The sequence below is a fragment of the Oryx dammah genome, unplaced genomic scaffold (assembly GCF_014754425.2).
Source record: "Oryx dammah isolate SB20612 unplaced genomic scaffold, SCBI_Odam_1.1 HiC_scaffold_19, whole genome shotgun sequence".
NCBI classification, from domain to species: domain Eukaryota; kingdom Metazoa; phylum Chordata; class Mammalia; order Artiodactyla; family Bovidae; genus Oryx; species Oryx dammah.
Genome location: NW_024070203.1, coordinates 73,294,061 through 73,313,786, shown reverse-complemented (window position 1 = coordinate 73,313,786; position 19,726 = coordinate 73,294,061). Strand labels below are relative to the sequence as shown.

The window sequence follows — 19,726 nt, the reverse complement described above, 5'->3', positions numbered from 1 at the left end:
TACTGGTCAAGTTACCTACCTGTAAATTACCACAACGAAATTGAGAGTAGCTCCCCAGAAAGGGACAAAAAGAGAACTGGTGTGACTTTTAAAATCTAAATTTGCATTCACTGATATCAGTGCCCATCTTACTCAGAAGGAATACCTAGCTTAATTTATACAGAACTATTTAAGTCTAAAAACTGTTAGGAAAAAATAAAAATAAATAAATAAATAAATAAATAAAAACTGTTAGGAAGCTGGTGAATTAATGTGTCTAAAAAAAGTGACCCTAGAAAAATCTTTGTGACTCTCTCTCTCTCTCTATATATATATATATACATTTTATCAAAGTCTTCAGTATTCCACATGTAATACCCAGAATCATTTTACCAGATTCAATTTGTTATTATGTAGTAAAGATTCTGAAAGAATGCTTGCAAGTCAATGTACACAAAGCTGATAAGTAAAATTTCAACTCTCTCGCAACAAAAGCCAAAGCAAAACTAAAACATAAGGAGGAATTAAAAACATTTTATCTGTGTATTCAGAATCACACACAAGTTACCTTTACAGTTCAATTTACTATATAGAAATCATTTGGGTTTTATATTTTCAGTTAAATTCTGAACTTACAATATTGATTAAAAAAAAAAAAGACTGTTACATTAATTCAGTACTTTTTTAGCATACCAAATTGAAATACATTAAGATCAAACTTTAGATTTATGGCAAACAGTCTTCAAATACAACACAAACATTTTTTAAAGTTACCATATCGTTCACATGTGGTACTTGCAACTCTGAGCTGTTATACACAGAATAGCTCTCCTTGAAATACGGCAAAACTGACATGCCACGAAGCTCAAAGTTGTATAGTCAAGCCAAGGACTCAAAGTTGTACCATCTCTTAAAAGATTTGGCATTTCTGAACCAAAAAGCACAACATGTAAAGAAGGTTAGGAGCAATTTCTCCTCATTACAGTTAAAAAAAGTTGTATGGTAGCTTGGAATTTTGCATAAAACCCCACATTATACCTTGGAAAATTCCAAGGGTAATTAGATGACAGCGGACTGGAGTCCTTTTTCAATTAATAGAACCCATAAAATTCAAATGGGAATTAATCAAATCAAAAATATTAAGCACCTACTGGTTTAAGAGATTGAAATTTATTAGATTCATGATCAATTTCTTTTCACCTTGAAATCAAGGTGTAAAAACCAGCTATTAAGTGCATTCCAAACTTCTCCTATGTAGCACACGCAGAATTTTCTGTCCATTGGCACCAAAGTGAAGTCACATTTCCTCTTGGGAGACAGAAATTCCACATCTGAACATAGAATAAGTTAGGAAAAAATGACCCCTGTTGTTTACTTTATTACTATTGTGATTCTGAGATCTAGGATTACTAATATACTAGCCATGAACAACGCAAATTCCTGGCAACAACTGTCAGGTTAGTGACTCTAACTCACTTTCCCAATCACCATAAAATTTTAGTATGAAAAGAATGAAAACTAATTACACTAAGCTGCTGAACAAATGGGAAATAACAGGAAACTAAGTGAACAACAAAACAAACCCTAATTTGAAATCACTGCAATCGAGAAACTGAAAATAGGTGTGCTTCACCCCATCCCCCTCACAGCTCTGAATTTAAATAATATTCCGTGCAAAGGAGCGTCAGGTTTCTGGATATAGACGTAGCCCTTCTTTAAGATTTAGTGCGCAGCAGAGTTTTCTGCATTTCCCTCCCCAAAGTTTATTCCAAGTATTTAATAGAATCTTCCATTTCAGCCAAAAGATTTGCGATTCAAAGATTTACTAAGGTACTCTATGCATTCTATCTATACAGAAACACCTATTAATTATTACAATTGGTTTATGCAGGATTAACATTTTTGGTGTTAAAATTGTTAAACATCATGCTTACTGCACATCAACTCTCCATAATGAATCTGAACATCACAATGATTTACCAAACATTTTACTTAAATTACTAATTAAATAACTGAAAAATGTACTAAGCCAAACTAAACTTAAATGGGCTATAAAGGAAAATAACCTTCGAAACAGCCCAGTTACACATCTATTTCAAAACTACCTTTGCTAGCTAGCCCCTTTCCCAAAATTTTAGCCTGAAAAAACAGTAAAATCTACACAAAATTTTATTGCAATCATACAAGGTTACATTAGGTCAAATACAACAAATACTATGATGCAATTTTACATTTATTAAACTACAGTTCAAAGCACAAATTTACACATTCTAAATACACTAAACGTATCTAATGAAGTCACACTGGTCTTCCACTGACAGTTGATATATCTGGGTGAAAGACATTAACTTTACAAGACTTTTAAACACGAATCCTTAGTATAAAAACTGTGTACTTGTATGTAAACGGTTTAATGGGGAACCCAATTAATGGGCTTCCATCTCCACTAAGTCATCCATTTTGTTGCATATTTTATTTTAAACGCTTAAGGGGTAGGGCAAACCGGTAGGTTTATTAAATCTGGATACATTATCTTAATCTCCCAATTACCCCCAGTGAATTATAGAGCTGATTTTGTCTGGTCCCAAATAGTTATTACTAGTAGTTTTTGTTTCCAAGAGAATTAACAGAATAAGATTGTTTAAATTTTTTCCACACTGGAATGTAGACCAGACAAGCTTATTAACCTTCAACTTCAGATCTACAGAAGCGTTAATGCCTGCTTAAGCTTCAGTGGGAAAGTTGTCTTCTTGGCTCAGCTGAATGCAAGAAGGCACAAAGAAGCAGCTCTTCATCGTTGTGTCTGAAGTGATCCCAGCGTCTTGCATCTCATACCTAAGGGAAAAATCAAGACATCTGAGTTTAAGCACAAAGACCACACAACCACACAACAAACAGACAATGAAAAGAACTATAAAATAACTGGTCTTCCAATTACGCTTAAAAGATCATTCTGTTATTACTTTTAAGTTGTGCATTCATTGTAGAATTAAAACTAGCAAACCTTGTCACCTCAAATATCCAATCTGCTTTAAAAAACAATCCATCTTACCAATCACTGTAGGACATCATGTAATAAATAGCTGGCCTCTGAAAATCATTGAAAGCAGATGGTTCATGGACAGAATCTGCTCCCATGTTATCGAAGATAAGCCAATCTCCCACATTCAGCTCAGGAAGAAGACAGTTTTCCACAATTTGATCAAGCTCATCACAGGATGGACCCCAAAGGCTGCTTGTAAACAGAGGCTCATCTGCCTTGTATTTCTGTAGGGCAAAAAAGCATTTTTTTTTGTTAAGCTTTTAACTCAGGCAGGCAATGAACTTGAAGGTGGATAAGAGCGTTCATTTTTTCACCATTTCAAATCAAATGTGCCCTTGAAGAAAGGCCTAGAGCCAAGGGCAGTGACACTCCTCCTTAACTCCATCTAAGGAAGCAACTTACAGAACAAAGGACTTAACAGGACTCAGAGAAATACAAACCCCCCAAAAAAGGGGCAACCTTCCCCCATTCTAAAATATTTCTTTGAAATCGGGATGAGGGCTTCCCTGGTGACTCAGTGGCAAAGAGTACTGCCTGCCAATGCAGGAGAAATAGGTTAGATCCCTGATCTGGGAAGACCCCATGTGCCACAGAGCAACTAAGTCCATGCACCACAACTACTGAGCCTGTGCTCTAGAGCCTGGGAGCTCCTGGTTGCCACAGCTAGAGAAAAGCCTGTGCAGTAACGAAGACCCAGCACATGCAAAAACAAATACAGTTTTTAAGCTGGGATGCATCCTAAAAATAACAGCTCCATTCAGAAACTGCCAAATAAGCAGGTTTTATAATAACTGTAATAAAACTTGCCTTGTGAACCTCTGGAATGGTATTTAAGTCCTCAGACAGTTTACTTGCAAAAGAACCATAAACACCATCATTCATATAATACATGAAGGCTGGTTCATCACTTCCGGTCTTTCCTACTGTAAAAAAAAACAAAACACAAAAACAGGAAAAGCAAAGATGAACTTACAGTAAAACAGCTAAAAGGCATATCAAAGTCTGAATTAGTATTTATAGAATTGACTCATAGGTTTCACATTCTTCAAAATATAAAGTAGTGATATATACTGACATAACTTAAAACCGTTAACTTAAAATACTGAACACACTTCACCAAGGAGGATAACCAATGAACACATTAAAAAAAAAAAGCTGCTCTACATCATTACTCACCAGGTAAATGCAAATTAAAACTACACTGAGATACCACAAAACACACCTACTGAGTGGATAAAATTTAGCAATGACCAAAACAAGAAATTAGCAAAGGTGGGAGCAATCAGAACTTGTATATATACATTGCCAGCAGAGGAGTAAAACAGCAACACCATTTTGAAATCGTTGTGAACATCTACTCTCTGACCCAGCAATTCTTTTTTTTTTTTGACCCAGCAATTCTATTCTTACATCATTCACCTAATGTAGTAACAGTAGTTTTATCCTTAATAGCCAAAAACTGGCAACGATCAAATATTCATGGCAGGAGACTGGAGACAAGGTATATGCATTCCAACAGTGGAATATTAATTGGCAATAAATGTAAAACGAAATGCTCTATAAATATTATACTGAGCTGTCTTAAACAGAAGAATATACATGATCCCACTTACAAGAAGTTCAAGGGCAGTCCAAACTAATCTATGCTGGAAAAATAATCAAAATTGAACAAAACAAATAAATTTTAAGATATGAAAATTATTTTATTTTGATAGGGATGAGATTGTACTGGTTCTTAAAGGGAATCAATCACCTGGGGAAATTTATCTAACATAAGCTTTGAGAAGAGTCTGATGGAGTGGAAATGTTAGCTATGGCATTTTGAAACGCTCCCTAGCTCCTCCGTACAGATGAATGAAGAATACCCATAATGTCATAACCCATCAAATGTCCAAAATTATATTTACCTGTGATAGTATCTGATGAACTCATCTTCAAACTAATTGGATTTACTAAGAGAAAACTATAAACTTTGTAACTTACCTCCAGAGGAAAACTTATCATTTTCAACAACTTTCTTTGCAACAATATTAACTGCAAGTGTAAATGCAGAAGACACAAAGTAGCTTCCAGGTTCAGAAATTATCTTGATGCCAGATCCTTCAGGAAAGTAGACATCCAACAAAGGGCTGATAACATGATTAACCTATGGATTTTAAAACCCATATTATGGTTTTAATATTGGATTAGATAATTCACAACATTAAGAGATTAACAGCAATTAAATTTTTCAGGAAAATTAACTAGCTAAATTACAACTGTGAAGCTTAGAAATAAAGCAGGCTTTCACGTCATTGAAGTTGGTTTTCTAACCATCAGAATGACATTGATTTAAAAAGTTATAATTCCAGTGGCAAATGGCTCCTGGTGATTGAAAAGTCACTGTTTCTATATTCAATCACTAGTGATGAAGGAACAAAATTTCCAATCAGTTTCTATACCGGAGGAAGGTGCGAACTGATGTGTATACGGATAAAACAGTTCAAACTCTGTAAGTGATGAATGAATTAATCCTTGTCGTCAAGCACTGAAAACACACTTTCCATGATAAAATTATGCTACAGAGTTCCAAGTTTAAACTCATTACCTATTCATTTTCTTACAAATTTTACACAATATTACAGCTTTAGTTGCTGCTCTAAAAACTCTAGTCTACAAATCTACCACGTAAGCAGAAAGGAATGAGACATTAGTCCAGTGTGTCTATCCACTGAACAATGTTTACCTCTTCCAATTGAAATTCAGTTCCTGTGAAGCCTCCACCAATGTCTAACATGTTCATCGTGAAGCCAAATTCTCCCTAGAGATGCAAGAGGGGAAAAAAAATCTTTAAATGCTTTTCCAAATTGTAATGCATACAGGGACATCACACACACATTATTTACCTCCTCTAAGGGAGGTAAATAATCTCTGTTCTGACCTTTAGTAAATTTCTTGCTTTCTACTAACAGAGGTGGATTATTTCATTATATTTTGCTGCTATTGTCTGTACTGTCTTTAAAAACATACAAGTAAGTAACTATTGCATCTCTCTACACCCATGTTTTAAAATGTGCATGTCATAAATAAGTTCGATTAGAATACTTTAGAAGTAGAAAAGAAGCTGAATATTTGTCTTAAATAACATCTTGGGTTAAAAAGCAAAATAATTTAAGGGAAAAACTTACAGCCATGTCAAACACACATCGTGCATCAGATAGAGCATGTACATATACTTGAGATTCTTTGCAAGCACTTGAAACATGAAATCTGAAAGACAGAGTAATAAATTTGAAGGTACAGCAAATTTTAGAGGCCGTTCCTTTCTAACTCACCATATTCACACAAAAAAGTATTCACATTAACTTTACTCAATATTTAAAGCATTAGAAACATGAACCTCTAAATTACCCAAGTTACAATACCAGCCTTTAAGAAAAAGCACTGTTTGGGTAATAATTTATTTACTAATGTTATCAGTTATACTTCACAGCTATCAGGGACATGCTTTTTATATGGTAAAATAACAATAAATTGTTACTTTACTAAAAGTAACAATCACTCAATAAAACTGGGCGACAAAATCTTCAATTTTGAATGCACAATTTTACCTGAAAATACACAAATCTATTGTGGGACTTCCCTGGTGGTCCAGTGGTTAAGAATCCACTTGCCAACACAGGGGACACAGGCTTGATCCTTGGTCTGGGAAGATCCCACATGCCACAGAGTAACTAACCCCTTGAGCTGCAACTACTAAAGCCCAAGCATCTCTTGTGCTCCACAAGAAAGGCCAGAGTAACCTCCGCTCTCCAGAATTAGAGAAAGCCAGCTTGCAGCAATGAAGACCCAGTGTAGCCAAACAAATCTTTTTTTAAAAAAAGTTACCTACTGAGAAATAAATACAAGTGAACATTAATTTAGTTGAGCAATACTGATAATTGTTAGTACTGCTCATTAATAGTGATATTTATCAAAGATTCAGACTTTTAAATTTGAGGGAATTCCCTGGTCGTCCAGTGGTTAGGACTCTGCCCCACCCTGTGTTCAAACTCTGTTGGGAAACTAAGATTTGACAAGCTGTGTTACAAGACCAAAAATTAAAATCAAATTTAAAAATTTAATTAAAATATGCTCCTTTCTGTATCAATTGTGGCAGTGGTTACAAAAATGTTAAAATTCACAGAATACACCTCAAATCAATTTTCCTGTGTGTTAACAATAAACTGAAATATGAAAACTCTAAAATACTATCAATATTGTCAGCTAAGGGAGAATTAAGTTTAACAGTGGTGATTCTTTATCCATCTTTATGAATAATTTTAAAATCTGGCGGTCACTGCTCCAAATCTGATTCAGATCATGGTTCAGAAACTATGATCAAGTCATTAACTCTCTGGGTCTTAGTTTCCTCATACATAAAAACTGAGAGGATAAAATAGTCTACTGATTTTTTGAAGTGCCCCTGAGGGATTAAAAAGGGGAAAATAAAAAGTCTTGGGATGGGAAAAAGAAAAATTGAAATGACATGTCCAACAACCATTTTGGTATTCATCAGAATTCTAGTAAATCCTTCCACTCAATTTAAAAAGAAGTGATTTAAATTACTAACCGAACTGTTATTTACTATTTTCTCTCTTTACTAGGTGAAGGGGAGGTACATACAAGTACAAAATAGTATAAACATTTATTTTCCTAAACTAAGAAAACTATGTATAGTAAACCAGAAATTTAATCTATTAACGTTTATACGAAAGAAAACCTAAACTGGTAAAGAGAAAGACTAAGATTATCATCACAAAATGAAGTTTAAAACAACTACTCACTTAACTCCAATAATTTGGACATCAAGTTCCTTAGCACATTCCAAAAGATGCCTACAGTTCTTCAGGGTAGTGCCAAACTTCATGTTACCCTCTTCGCCTCCGATGCTATCTTCTGTTGCGATATGCAGTAAGAGCCTAAGAGAAGGGGGAGATGATTGGGGCAGAGTTGGTTTACATCATCATCAGCACATGTGAAGCCTGAAGACTGTAGGAAGTGTGTTGATAATGTTGTCAGTGCTCCATAATCCAGCGTTGGATGAATCAAGTGAACCTAATGAAAAACAATCCTGTATAGAGAAAAAACTAGCAATTAGGGACTAAAGCATGAAGCTTACAAGGATGGGAATTTGGAAAATGCAGGAAGTTAAGACTCTGTTGTAGCAGCAAGAGTCGATTGGGCTCTGTAATCAAAGACGACATTACTTTCAAATGAAGTCCATCAGTCCATAAATCCACCTAGAAAGACTAAATTGAATAGCAATGCCATTACTGTCTTTCACTAAAAACGATCAGGGCTTTAAATGCTTCAATTTCCTAAAAAGTTCTAGCTAGCTAACTTTCTACCACTTACTTGGAACCATTCTTCCAATTAATCAAATAGATCTAACAAGAAAAAAAAAATTTTTTTTTAATGTATCTTAACAGCAGCCTTTTCGACTACTGATTCAAATCTATTTGGTATTTCCTTCCAAACCATGACAACCATGACAAAGTGATCAAGACTGTCAGGCAATCTCTGAGTAACCACAAATCACTTAAAAAAACAAGATTATACAAAACTGTTATTTGTAAAAGCAAAATTATTCTACCTATAGGATACCTTTCAAAGAATACCATTAAAGTCAGTAAGAAGTTATCAAATAAGGAAAATATGGACATAATACACATTTTTGGTAACATATAACACAACACACGGTAACTTATTAAAAAGCAAATTGTGTACTAGTATACTTTTAGCATAGGCTATATAAAATCCTCTTGATATACCAGTTCATGGTAATATTTATTTTGCCTTAAAATTTGTTTTTTGTTTGAAGCATGGTGAACTTACATTTATTTATTTTTTGGCTGCACTGTGTAGTACGTGGGACTCCCCAGCCAGGAATCAAACCCATGCCCCCTGCATTGGGAGCTCAGTCTTAACCACTGGACCACCAGGGAAGTCTCAAAGTTTTGTTTTTAAACAGTAAAGTTTTTAGTTGGAAAACAAATCTTGGGGCCCCATGTAGGGTACAAGTAAAAACGTTAAACTTCCTGTTTGAAGAGAAGGGACTTAAGGACTAGGTTCCTAAGGCACTGACACAAAGGACAACCATCCAAGAAACCGAGGCTGAGGGCAGATTAAACCCTCAGCTAGAAGAAAAAAACCTGAGCAGAACACATTCTGTTCCTAATATGACAAATAACTAGAATGGTTAATATAATTGTGAAAATATAGCCATAGCTTTAATCTGATCATTCTACCAACCAGATTTTCTTCCTTGAATTAAAGATTATACATAATATCCCAAAATATCTTTATCTCATCCTAGTTGCCCATGAAGGATCAGAAGTAGCCAATAAAAATGCTAGTAGTATTTTCCGTGTAGTAAGTTGCAATAATTACAATATATAACCACTGCTCTATATAAATGCCCCCCCACCCCGCTTTCCCAGACTAAAGACAACCCCAAATCCTAGGTTAAAAAAATATTCCCTTGTACCTAATTTTACACTTACTTGGCATTTGGGTGGTTACGTGCAATTTTCTTCAATTCAACTTCATTGTCACATGTCATGATATTAACTCCAACTTTTGCTGCATACTTTATCTGAGACACTTGCTTGCAAGGACTTATGTAAATGATGTTTTCTGGAGATACACCCAATTCTTGCACTAAAGCCATTTCAGTCTAAAAACAGATTTTAAACAGTGTCATCTAAAAGGTAAGCTTTCTATTACTTTTCAATCACTGCCATATACCTTTATTTTCTGGTTAAATTCAAATTATGTAAGGTTAAATTAGGATTACATACATCACAGTTCATATTCTGGTAATGCTTGCTATATTATACTGTTAAAAATCTTTTAAAAGGTATATAGGCATATCTCATTTTATTGTCGTCTGCAGATAATTCCATTTTTAAAACTGAAGATTTGTGGCAACCCTGTGTTGAACAAGTCTGCAGGCACCATTTTTTTCAACAGCATTCTTTTTTGAGGTATGTACATTATATTTTAGACATAATGCTACTGTATACTTAATAGACCACAACATAGTACAAACATGACTTTTATACGAACTGGGAAATAAAAAAAAATTCATGTGACTCGCTCTACTGCAGTGGTCTGGAACTCAATCCACAGCATCTCTGAGGTATGCCTGTCATTACCATCAGAGAAATCTCCCAGTTTAGGATATTATCTTGCTGTCATCAGAAGTAACTTGATCAAACCAGCTCTAGGCTAAAAGTTTCTGATTAAAGATAATGCTTATAAAGTCTCATCTCACCATAATGTTCCTTTCATTGGTATATTTGAAAGTTCGTAAATTTCCAGTATTAAACGGCAAATTTAAACAACTTAAAAAATGCATCCACAAGTCAAACTTCCTTGCAATTGTTCTCCTACTGCTACTGGTCACCAAATGTTGTTTTTAGTTGCTAAGTGATGTCTCTTTACAACACGCTCCTCTGTCCATGGAATTTCCCAGGCAAGAATACTGGAACAGTTTGCCATTTCCTTCTCCAGGGTATCTTTCCAACCTAGGGATTGAACCCGAGTCTCCAGCATTGGCAGGTGGATTTCTTTGCCACTGAGCCAACAGGGAAGTCCCACCAAACATTAGTCAATTTTAAAATGTGGCAGTTCAATAACAAAGTAATGAAAATGACTTACTTTACTAGAACAAGCAAATCCCGTTCCAAGAGCTGCCAAAATCTCAAGCACAGCTGGAGTGGAGTTGCACTTCACCGTATAGAACGGCTTTATCTGAGCTACTATGTTCTGCCATTGACTGTGCTTCTTCACAATCTTTCCAAGATCTCCCACAAAAAATGCATTTTTCCCTGTCTATTATAGTTATGAAAAAAGAAACAGAAGAACCACAGAAAACAGAGTATTGTTAAGTAGGAAAGAACTCCCCTTTTTCCTCCACAAATGAGCCAAGATAAATATTTACACACCACCACATTTAAGGCTTGTTTCTTTTTAAACTTGACTGTTTGCTGTGCTATGCTGACACAGAAAATTTTCTCTTAGATTAAAAAAATTTAAAAAAAAAAAGTGTCAATGAGACTGACTTTATACTTCAGAACTGTTCCAATTTTACTTCTGGTGAGTGGAAGGGAAGGAGACTACTTATAACCTTCCATGCATTCCTTAATTGTTTAAACCTACTTTAACAGTACAGGATCTAATTCCCTAAAAAGGTGAGTAGAATGAGGAATGCTAAACAAAAAGCCATATCCCCACTGTGAACTGCAGTTAAAGACAGTAAAAGGGAACAAAAGAAATCCATTTTTAAGGAGGTAAGTTGGTAGTATTTGTAGAGGTGACAAAACTAAATTTAAAAAACATGGAAGTACACTAAATGCCAGATAAATCCAAGTCCAGTGGCTGGGACTCAGTTTTCGCTGCCATGGCCAGGGGTCCAACCCCTAGGTCAGGGAACTCAGATCCCACAAGCCGTAGAAAGAAAGAAAGAAAAAGTAAACTGATTTTAATTACGGATCTGGGAAAAGATCGTGATTGATTCTGAAGCTGGAGCTACCCTGGGGGTAAGAGAGATGACTACACATATCATCCAGGGAATAAATTACCCAATGTTAGACGGCAGACAAAATAATCTTTATTTAAAACATACAACATTCAGATACTGTTTAAAATGTCACGAAAATATTACTGTTTTCTATAATCCACATTATTTGAAGATATACATTATTAGAATATACTGACCAAAGACAGGCTGCCACCCTGATGTTCTGACCCAGGAAATGTTTGACTAAGACTAGTGACATGAGAGAATTAACTGTGGAATGATTTGGCTACAGAATAGACTGAATGGTAGGACAAGTGTCATTCTTCCTCAACCCCCAAAAAAGAAATCCGATGACAGAAGAGAGCAGCAGGATTTTGCTAGTGTGAGAGAAGACTTAAACGTATCTGTAGAGGTCAAGAGAAAGCTTTTTGGGTATCCTATTACTGAACATCACTAACCTGAAAACACTTCTTCAAATTTGGGGAATATAGGAAATTAGCTCCAACAAAAACAAATAATTTCCGTAAGGCAATAAACAAAAATAACTGTATCAGTAAGTACAAAACAAAAATGATCTTTAAGTAGCAGTAATGATGCTTCATATTTCAGAAATTATTATAAACACTGTATTTTAAGAAATCCGATACGACACACTTACCAGGGTATGTTCATAAACATAGTTATCAATAACATTTCCAAGGTTTGTTCCTTCATCCAACAGGCCAACGGAGTAGTTTGCATCGTCAATAAATCCTTTCATCTCAGCCGTATTCCACAAAGCCGAAAGTCATAAACCAGGAAAAACAAGAGACGGGCCACCAAGCCTTACGTCTGGGTCCTTAGAATATGCAACAAACTGTCAAAAAGAAGTTATTTCAAAGTCTGTATTATTTTTCATTAGTTAAACTTAATATATGAGCTGTCAGAGTGTGCTAATAAGAGGAACCTAATTTAGTGAAGAATCTGCGTAATCACTTACCATTTTCAGAAACACTAGATCACCAATATCCTTTCCTTAGTGCCCATTTTAAAGCAAATGTGAATTTATACATAAAAAGACAAGCTTAATATGACAATTTCTTGAGAAGGTAGCTGAAACATATGCAGAATATGTTACAAATCAACATCATCTTTACATAGAGTTGCAGAGCCAGTCTTTTTTATTCATCTTGTTTTGTGGTTCTCCCATGTAACAACTTTACTCATTTTAAGTAAAGAAAGCTAACAAAATAAATGTCTGCAGCTAAGCAATCAAAATAGTCTGAACTTCAATACACTGCCACTCATGTACCAGTGTGATACCAGGTAATTGCAGATAAACGTCTTCTAAGTAAAATTCTAGAGTAGGTGATGTGTAAACAACAGGAATGGGTGAAAGTGGAGGCTGACTTCAGGAGGATATCTGTAACTCTGATAGAGACTATCTGGATCCCACACCACAAGCTACAACAGAACTAGTTCAATCAAGTTAACAATTCAGTCTCTTTGAGGTAAGCTTATTTGGTGAAAATGTTTCTGGAACATAAGTCAGAAAACCTAGTCCTGGCTTTGTCATTTAATAGCTGTGCAATCCAAGGTCAACTACTTCAAAAAACTGTTGTAAAAAAAAAAAAATTACAATCACTTGTTTAAGTGCTGACTTGAAAGAGCTAACTGCCAGAAATGCAAGAATGTCACTGCAATTTGAAACTAGGTATAAGTTAGGGACCTATATATACATCATGAACATTTATTTACTAAGAACTCTGATTTTTAAAAAGGCATCATACTGAATCCAACTCTTCCCCAATCAAATAAAATTTTCCTCTTTCTCCAAATCACCTACTGTCCTCTGGAGCAGCCCATACGTAAGTTTATCTTCTTTGCTGAATTTACTGGTCCTTATCCCCTGGAGAAGGAAATGGTATCCACTCCAGTACTCTTGCCTGGAGAATTTCATGCACAGAGGAGCCTGGCAGGCTACAGTTCATGAGGTCGCAAAGAGTGAGTGACTAACACATACACACATACCAGGTTACTTTAGGCAAAGATTTATTTTAATATAAAGTCTATAAACATAACAAGTTCTCAAGACAGATGCTGTCGTTGCTCCTTGTCTGAGACTGATTTCTGGGTGCCACATTAATTTTAATGGACTGAGACCAGATCCTGGCAACATACACAGCTTTTCCTGCCTCTTTGATTACTGCCTTTCTCTTCCCCTCCCCGTGCTCTATGCCAGAGTTCACCTCAAGTGGAGGCCCTTGTCCTAAAAATGTACTTCATTTCAATGGTCCTCAAAAGTATCAGCTTTTTGGTTGCACCAAAATAATTCGTCAATAAGCCACAGCATTAGTCAATTTCATGAAATACACAAAATAATTTAAAAACAGTACCAGCTGTATTTCCAAGGAGTCAACTACATTCAGTTTACTGAGAAAATCTTAAGATTGTTATACCAGAAATGATTTAAATCTGTGCCCATAAAGTAGACATTTAGGCTTGAGGATACATGTTTATTTTAAGCAATGTAAGACCAATCAGCACATCGATTTTAGGGGGATATTCAACTGCACTAACGCAAACACAATGATAAAGGTTACACATTAAAAAAGATCATTTATCCTATTAATAATGAAAAATATTTAATCAAGATCTTTAGCCTAGTGTTTCAGCTCATCAGATTCCAAAGTAGTCTCTACTCTCTACGCAGTATTTACCTGGGAACCTTATCAATTATGGACCATGACAGGCAACTGCTACCAAATGTAAAGTTCTAGTTTTTAAAGTCAGGACAAGAAGAACCTCAATTTCCTTCAGCTAGAGATGGTTGGATGGCATCACTGACTCAATGGACATGAGTTTGAGTAAACTCTGGGAGTTGGTGATGGACAGGGAGGCCTGGCGTGCTGCAGTCCATGGGGTTGCAAAGAGTCAGACACAACTGAGCGACGGAACAGGGTTTACAGGAAGGCTAATTTTCCTCTGACATTATGATCCTAAATAGTCACAAAAACAGGTCCATTCATCCTAGTTTTATCTGCTGAATGCCCACATTCTTCACAAATTTTTGTAGATTAAGTAAGGTTATGGTTACATGAGTGAAAGTTGCCTAGTAGTGTCCAACTCTTTGTGGCCCCAGGGACTGACTGACTATACAGTCCATGGGATTCCAGGCCAGAACACTGGAGTGGGTACCACTCCCTTCTCCAGGGGATCTTCCCAACCCAGGGATCGAACCAGGGTTCTCCTAAGGATTTTTTCAAACTATTTCAAACTACATAATCTACAGATTCAGTCAAATCTCACGCCTGCTAAACTATCTTAATCTAAAGGCAAACATTTTTTAAAGCAGTGTGCCAAAAACTTTGTACAATATTCTCTTAACCCTCAAAAGCCACTATGACAGTATTATTCCATTTTATTGAGGCACAGAAAAATCAGGCTAGCTTGGGAGATGCTGATGACAAAATTACAGGCATATCTTGGAGAAACTGCAGGTTTGGTTCCAGACCACTATAATAAAGTGAGTATCTCATTAAAGCGAGTCACCTAAATTTTTTGGTTTCCCCAAGTTCTGTTTATACTATCCTGTAGTCTATCAAGTGTGCAAAAACAACAACAACAACAACAAGCCCCACCAAAACCCCAATATACATACCGTAACTAAAAAATAATACTCTTGGAAAAATGGCACCAACAGATTGCCAAAAACAAGGTTGCCACAAACCTTTAATCTATAAAAAATCCAACCTTTGCCAAGTGTAATAAATCCAACACAACTCTCAGGCTCTTTGATAGACACAATGACATCCCCAAATCAATTAACCATTTCTCAGACATATGAACTCTCACAGCTGTTAATAAACTCTACACTTGATTCATATATGGTACCAAAACATCCTATCATGCCTTCTTACAGTCTTCAAACCTTTTTTAAGACTAGTTTCTACATAACAACCTTGTTCCTCCTGTATCTCTTGCCTAAATTCTCAGGTAAACCCTAAACTTTTTTCCTTTTTTAATCTTATCAATAGTTTACATGCAATAATGTACACCCTCATTCTGACTAATGTATATACCAGTATAACTACCACTATCATAAAGAAAAATTTCTTCATGTCCTTTTGTCCACCTCAGGCAAACATCTGCTATCACTACAGACTCTTGTAGAAGTGAAATGATTTTAAATATTAAAAGTAAAGGTCAAACTAAAACAGCTGACAAATAAATGTACTATCAATATGAATAAAAATATGTTAAAGTACTCCTTGCTCTAAAGGAAAGACTTAAGAGTGCATGCAGAGTGGCTGTATTCCCTCACTGAAATACAACTCTCACTTCTGAAGTAGGGTTAGTTTACCAATCCCAATCTGACTCACAAAAGGACTGTGACAAAAAAATAAAATTTGCTACATTGGCAGGACTGACAAAAAGGATTTGGGGACTAACACACTTGAATCCACTAAAACAAGGTGTCAATGTAGTATTTTACTTCCTTAATTATACTGAGCCTGCAATAAAAGTTGATTAAAACCGATCTAATAACATCTGTCCTTAGAAGATGGTCCATGTGGAGCTCCATCTTGGTTTACCTTCTCAGGTGCTCCCTAGGAAGGTCTTGAGATTCTTGGCGCATGGCAGGTGCTGAGAAACAGAGGGCCCGAGAACAACTGATTCTAATACTGGGAGTTTTGAAACTGAAGGTCTGTGGTGGCAACAGCAAGGAATGCCCTATAGTGTGTTGGGAAAAAAGGTCCGTCTTTCACATCTTAAAAGGAGCCAAAACCTTGATATACACAAGTGACCCACATGTAAAAGCAAAAGCCAGTTAAAAACTAAAAGCCATGTCCAGAAAAAACTGTTTCCTCAAAAGAATCCACCAAACACAAAAACCTTCAGGAAAGCTAGTTTCTAACAAATTTTAAGCCAACAAACCCTGTGCTCAAATGAAACATTCACTTGGAAGCCCAGTATTTCCAACAACTGAAAAGGCTTAAGTAGGTGGATAAGCGTAGGCTGATCTTGCTTGAGTCTTTCCTACGCCCAATCTCACTGAAGCAGTCCTAAAAAGCAGTTCATAATCATACCCTCAGAAGTCTATGCTTGCAATTTTCTTCACATGTAAGCAAAAATAGTTTAAAGTTCACTGCTGCAAAAAGGCTTATGTGCTACATTTCTGCTTTACAAGACAATCAAGTAAAGAAATATTTGACTGAAATATTTTCAAGAGGCATACAGTTACTTGGCGATAACATTAAACCAAAAATCTGACACAGCATGTTCTAGGGAGTTAGAATGAAAATAAGTGTGTATGTGTTGGGGGTGAGCAGAGTTTATTCTATGTCAGATCCGCCAAGTTAATCCACAAAACAGGGAATTTGCAGGAATCTCTCTGTTAAGAATGCAGACTTAAGGACTTTCCTGGCGACCCAGTGGTTAGGACTCTGCTTCCACTGCAGGATGCCTAGGTTTGATCCTGCAAGCTAGGTGCAAGGTCAGAAAAAAAAGGGCAGTAAACTCAAACCCAAGTGATACCAAACTCCCTCACCCTGATCCAACCCAACACACTGTGCCATTTTTAAAAACAGTGTATAAATCAGAAATAGGACTGATTTACTCGTTTCAGCATGTTATAGACCACTATATACTACAGCCTAGTGTTGCTGGACATTGATTTATTTTCACATTAAACTTAACTAAATTTACTTCATTTAAATCTTAGGTTCTCCTTAAAATGCTTTGTAACTTAAGAGCAAATCCATTTTTAATAGACGCTCCCAAATTTATTATTATCAACAGACCCTAGAACGTGCTCTCTACTCACAAGAGCCTTTAAGATATTTTCACAAATAAACATCTTAATATATGGTGAAAGAAAGCTCAGCTTATTTTACACTAATACAATTGCTGCAATCACAATACTACATTTATAGTAAGTAATTTCCTCTTGGACATCATAGCTGTGAAGAAAAAAGTGTTTAACAGTCCTTATTTACACCTTCATATTGGTGTTTTTTGATAGCACATTTTTTAGGAAGAGCTGCCAAGGAAAGCAAAGGCTCCCAAGAACCACATCGCTCCCTAGAGCCTCCCTAAGGTCAGGAGTCCTCCTGCCGTCAAGAGGGAAGCTCCAAGAGGAGTGGCTGCAGCAGCTGGGCACTTGCTTCGTTACACACCTGCTGCAAAGGCTTCTACAGCTGAGTGCACTTCAGAAGAAACTGATACATCTCTCAAATAATCACAAGACAATTCTGGCAGCAACAGCCCACTTGACACCAAGCTGGATGAATATGAGTCTCGGATTTCTGAAGTGAAGACCTCCCTGGAAGGAGAACAGGGAGAGCTGAAAAGTTGAGAGTACTGTTTCAGAGACATCTAAGCAGGAAACCCAACCTTAACACATCACCAGTTTTCTAAAAGGAGTTTTACTCATTAAAAATGAGAATGTAAGATATTTTGAAATTTACACTACTACTATTACCCTAGAGAAACCTAAGGCTATTTCTACCTTTTTAATTATTTTTGCATAGGCATTTGATGACTTAGCACTCAGCTCACAGCTTTAAAACTAGACACAATGCAGGACTTCCCTGGTGGTCCACTGGTTCAGACTCCACGCTTTCACTGCAGGGAGTGTAGGTTCCAACCCTAGTCAGGAAACTAAGATCTCTCTTGCGAAAAAAAAAGCTCTCAAAAATCACCTTTGCCTTCTACATCTCACAAAAAAATGTTACTTACCACACAGCATACCTTTACAAATAACTGGTCACAAGAGCAGAAGGATGACATTGGCACTAAAAACATGAGGTCTGGAGCAGGCCTCCAGGAAGCCACATACCAGAACTGGTAGGTAAGACGTGCCAATAAATCTGTGTGATCATTAGCCCATATAAAAATTTTCCATGCTGGATCAAAAATAAGTGCTGGATTAAAAAAAAAAAGTGATGGATAGTAATAGCCTACTTTGAATACTTAGGATATCAAAACAGGGGTTGCTTTCATTGACAGTAAGAGGAAAGCCTAAAATAATGACAATAAATACCCTTCAGTTTCTTTTTCAGGTGATAAGGTTCAAAAAAACTTTAGAGTAAGAACACTAAGATGACTCCTGAAGAATTACTTAAAAAAAAAAACAACCCATAAGACAAGAACAAGAATGAACAGGAAATAGATAAAGGGGGAGGTGACACACAAATCCTAAAGGAAATTAGCCCAACAGGCTAAGTCTGAAATGCTCAGGTAAAGGCTGCTCAATGCAAAATGCTTCCCATTAAATTCTATAATACATCTTAATGAGAAAGGAATTTCACAGCAATATACGATTGCAATTGATTGACAAGATCAGGCTCCCTTAACAAAAAAAAAGTGTCTTGACTATTTGATGTGAAGACTAAGTTTTTTTCTAGAGCAAGTGTGTACCTGCATGGAAGTAAACTATGTAAATCCTTATGGTAATTAAAATGTAGTAACACTGCAGATAACTATTGTAATGCAACATGAACACCACCAAATACATAATCATGTTCCGAGCTTTCTAGTTTTCCTGGTGCAGCACAGGGAAATTACCTTCAAACAAATGCACTGAACTACTGTTTTGAGTACCCAAGGGCAGATCTCACTGCCACCTCACCAAGAGGAAAATTTATTTTTACTATACAAATCACATGTACATTACAATTACTACACTACACACCAGGTAAAGAGGACTGAATACCTTAGAAGCCCCTGCACACCATCACTGGGTAGTTGTGGTTGAATCCCCTCATCCCCTATAGAATAAACATGTTCAGACTTTTCTAATCATCATTCCCCTGTTATTTAATCTTTTTATTCCCCTATATGCCCAGAAAACATTGGCTTTATTGGTTTTGAACCATGAATGGAATCACTGTTGTTTTCCTACTATAACTTCTTTTGCTCAACTTGAAGTTTCAATTCCTTCACACAGACAGACAGGACTGGAGTCTGTTAATTTTCACTGCTGTGCACTATTCTTTATAGATGCACAACAGGACCTATGGGCTATATTGTTTATAAACACCATATGTGAAGTAGCTCAGTCGTGTCTGTCTGTTTGCGACTCCATGGACTGTAGCCTCCCAGGCCCCTCTGTCCACGGGATTTTCCAGGCAAGAATACTGGAGTGGGTTACCATTTCCTTCTCCAGGAGATCTTTC

The 19,726-nt window shown here is 36.2% G+C and overlaps 1 protein-coding gene across 5 annotated transcripts in view; it reads right to left on the bottom strand.

Annotated features, from left to right (window-relative positions):
* Positions 1–493: 493 nt before the first annotated feature.
* AZIN1 (antizyme inhibitor 1) overlaps positions 494–19,726 on the bottom strand; it is a 34,841-nt gene continuing 15,608 nt past the window's right edge. The window contains exons 3-13 of one of the 5 annotated variants that reach the window (XM_040261968.1): positions 17,726–17,871; positions 12,226–12,423; positions 10,706–10,879; positions 9,547–9,719; positions 7,828–8,114; positions 6,190–6,271; positions 5,748–5,822; positions 5,006–5,168; positions 3,830–3,945; positions 3,032–3,246; positions 494–2,814 (exon numbers count right to left, since the gene is read on the bottom strand). In XM_040261968.1, the coding sequence (XP_040117902.1) occupies positions 2,703–2,814; positions 3,032–3,246; positions 3,830–3,945; positions 5,006–5,168; positions 5,748–5,822; positions 6,190–6,271; positions 7,828–7,910 (846 nt within the window). In that variant the 5' untranslated portion in view covers positions 7,911–8,114; positions 9,547–9,719; positions 10,706–10,879; positions 12,226–12,423; positions 17,726–17,871 and the 3' untranslated portion in view covers positions 494–2,702. The remainder of the gene's footprint in view (positions 2,815–3,031; positions 3,247–3,829; positions 3,946–5,005; positions 5,169–5,747; positions 5,823–6,189; positions 6,272–7,827; positions 8,115–9,546; positions 9,720–10,705; positions 10,880–12,225; positions 12,424–17,725; positions 17,872–19,726) is intronic. The other 4 variants (XM_040261965.1, XM_040261967.1, XM_040261966.1 and 1 more) reach the window with 4 other exon arrangements.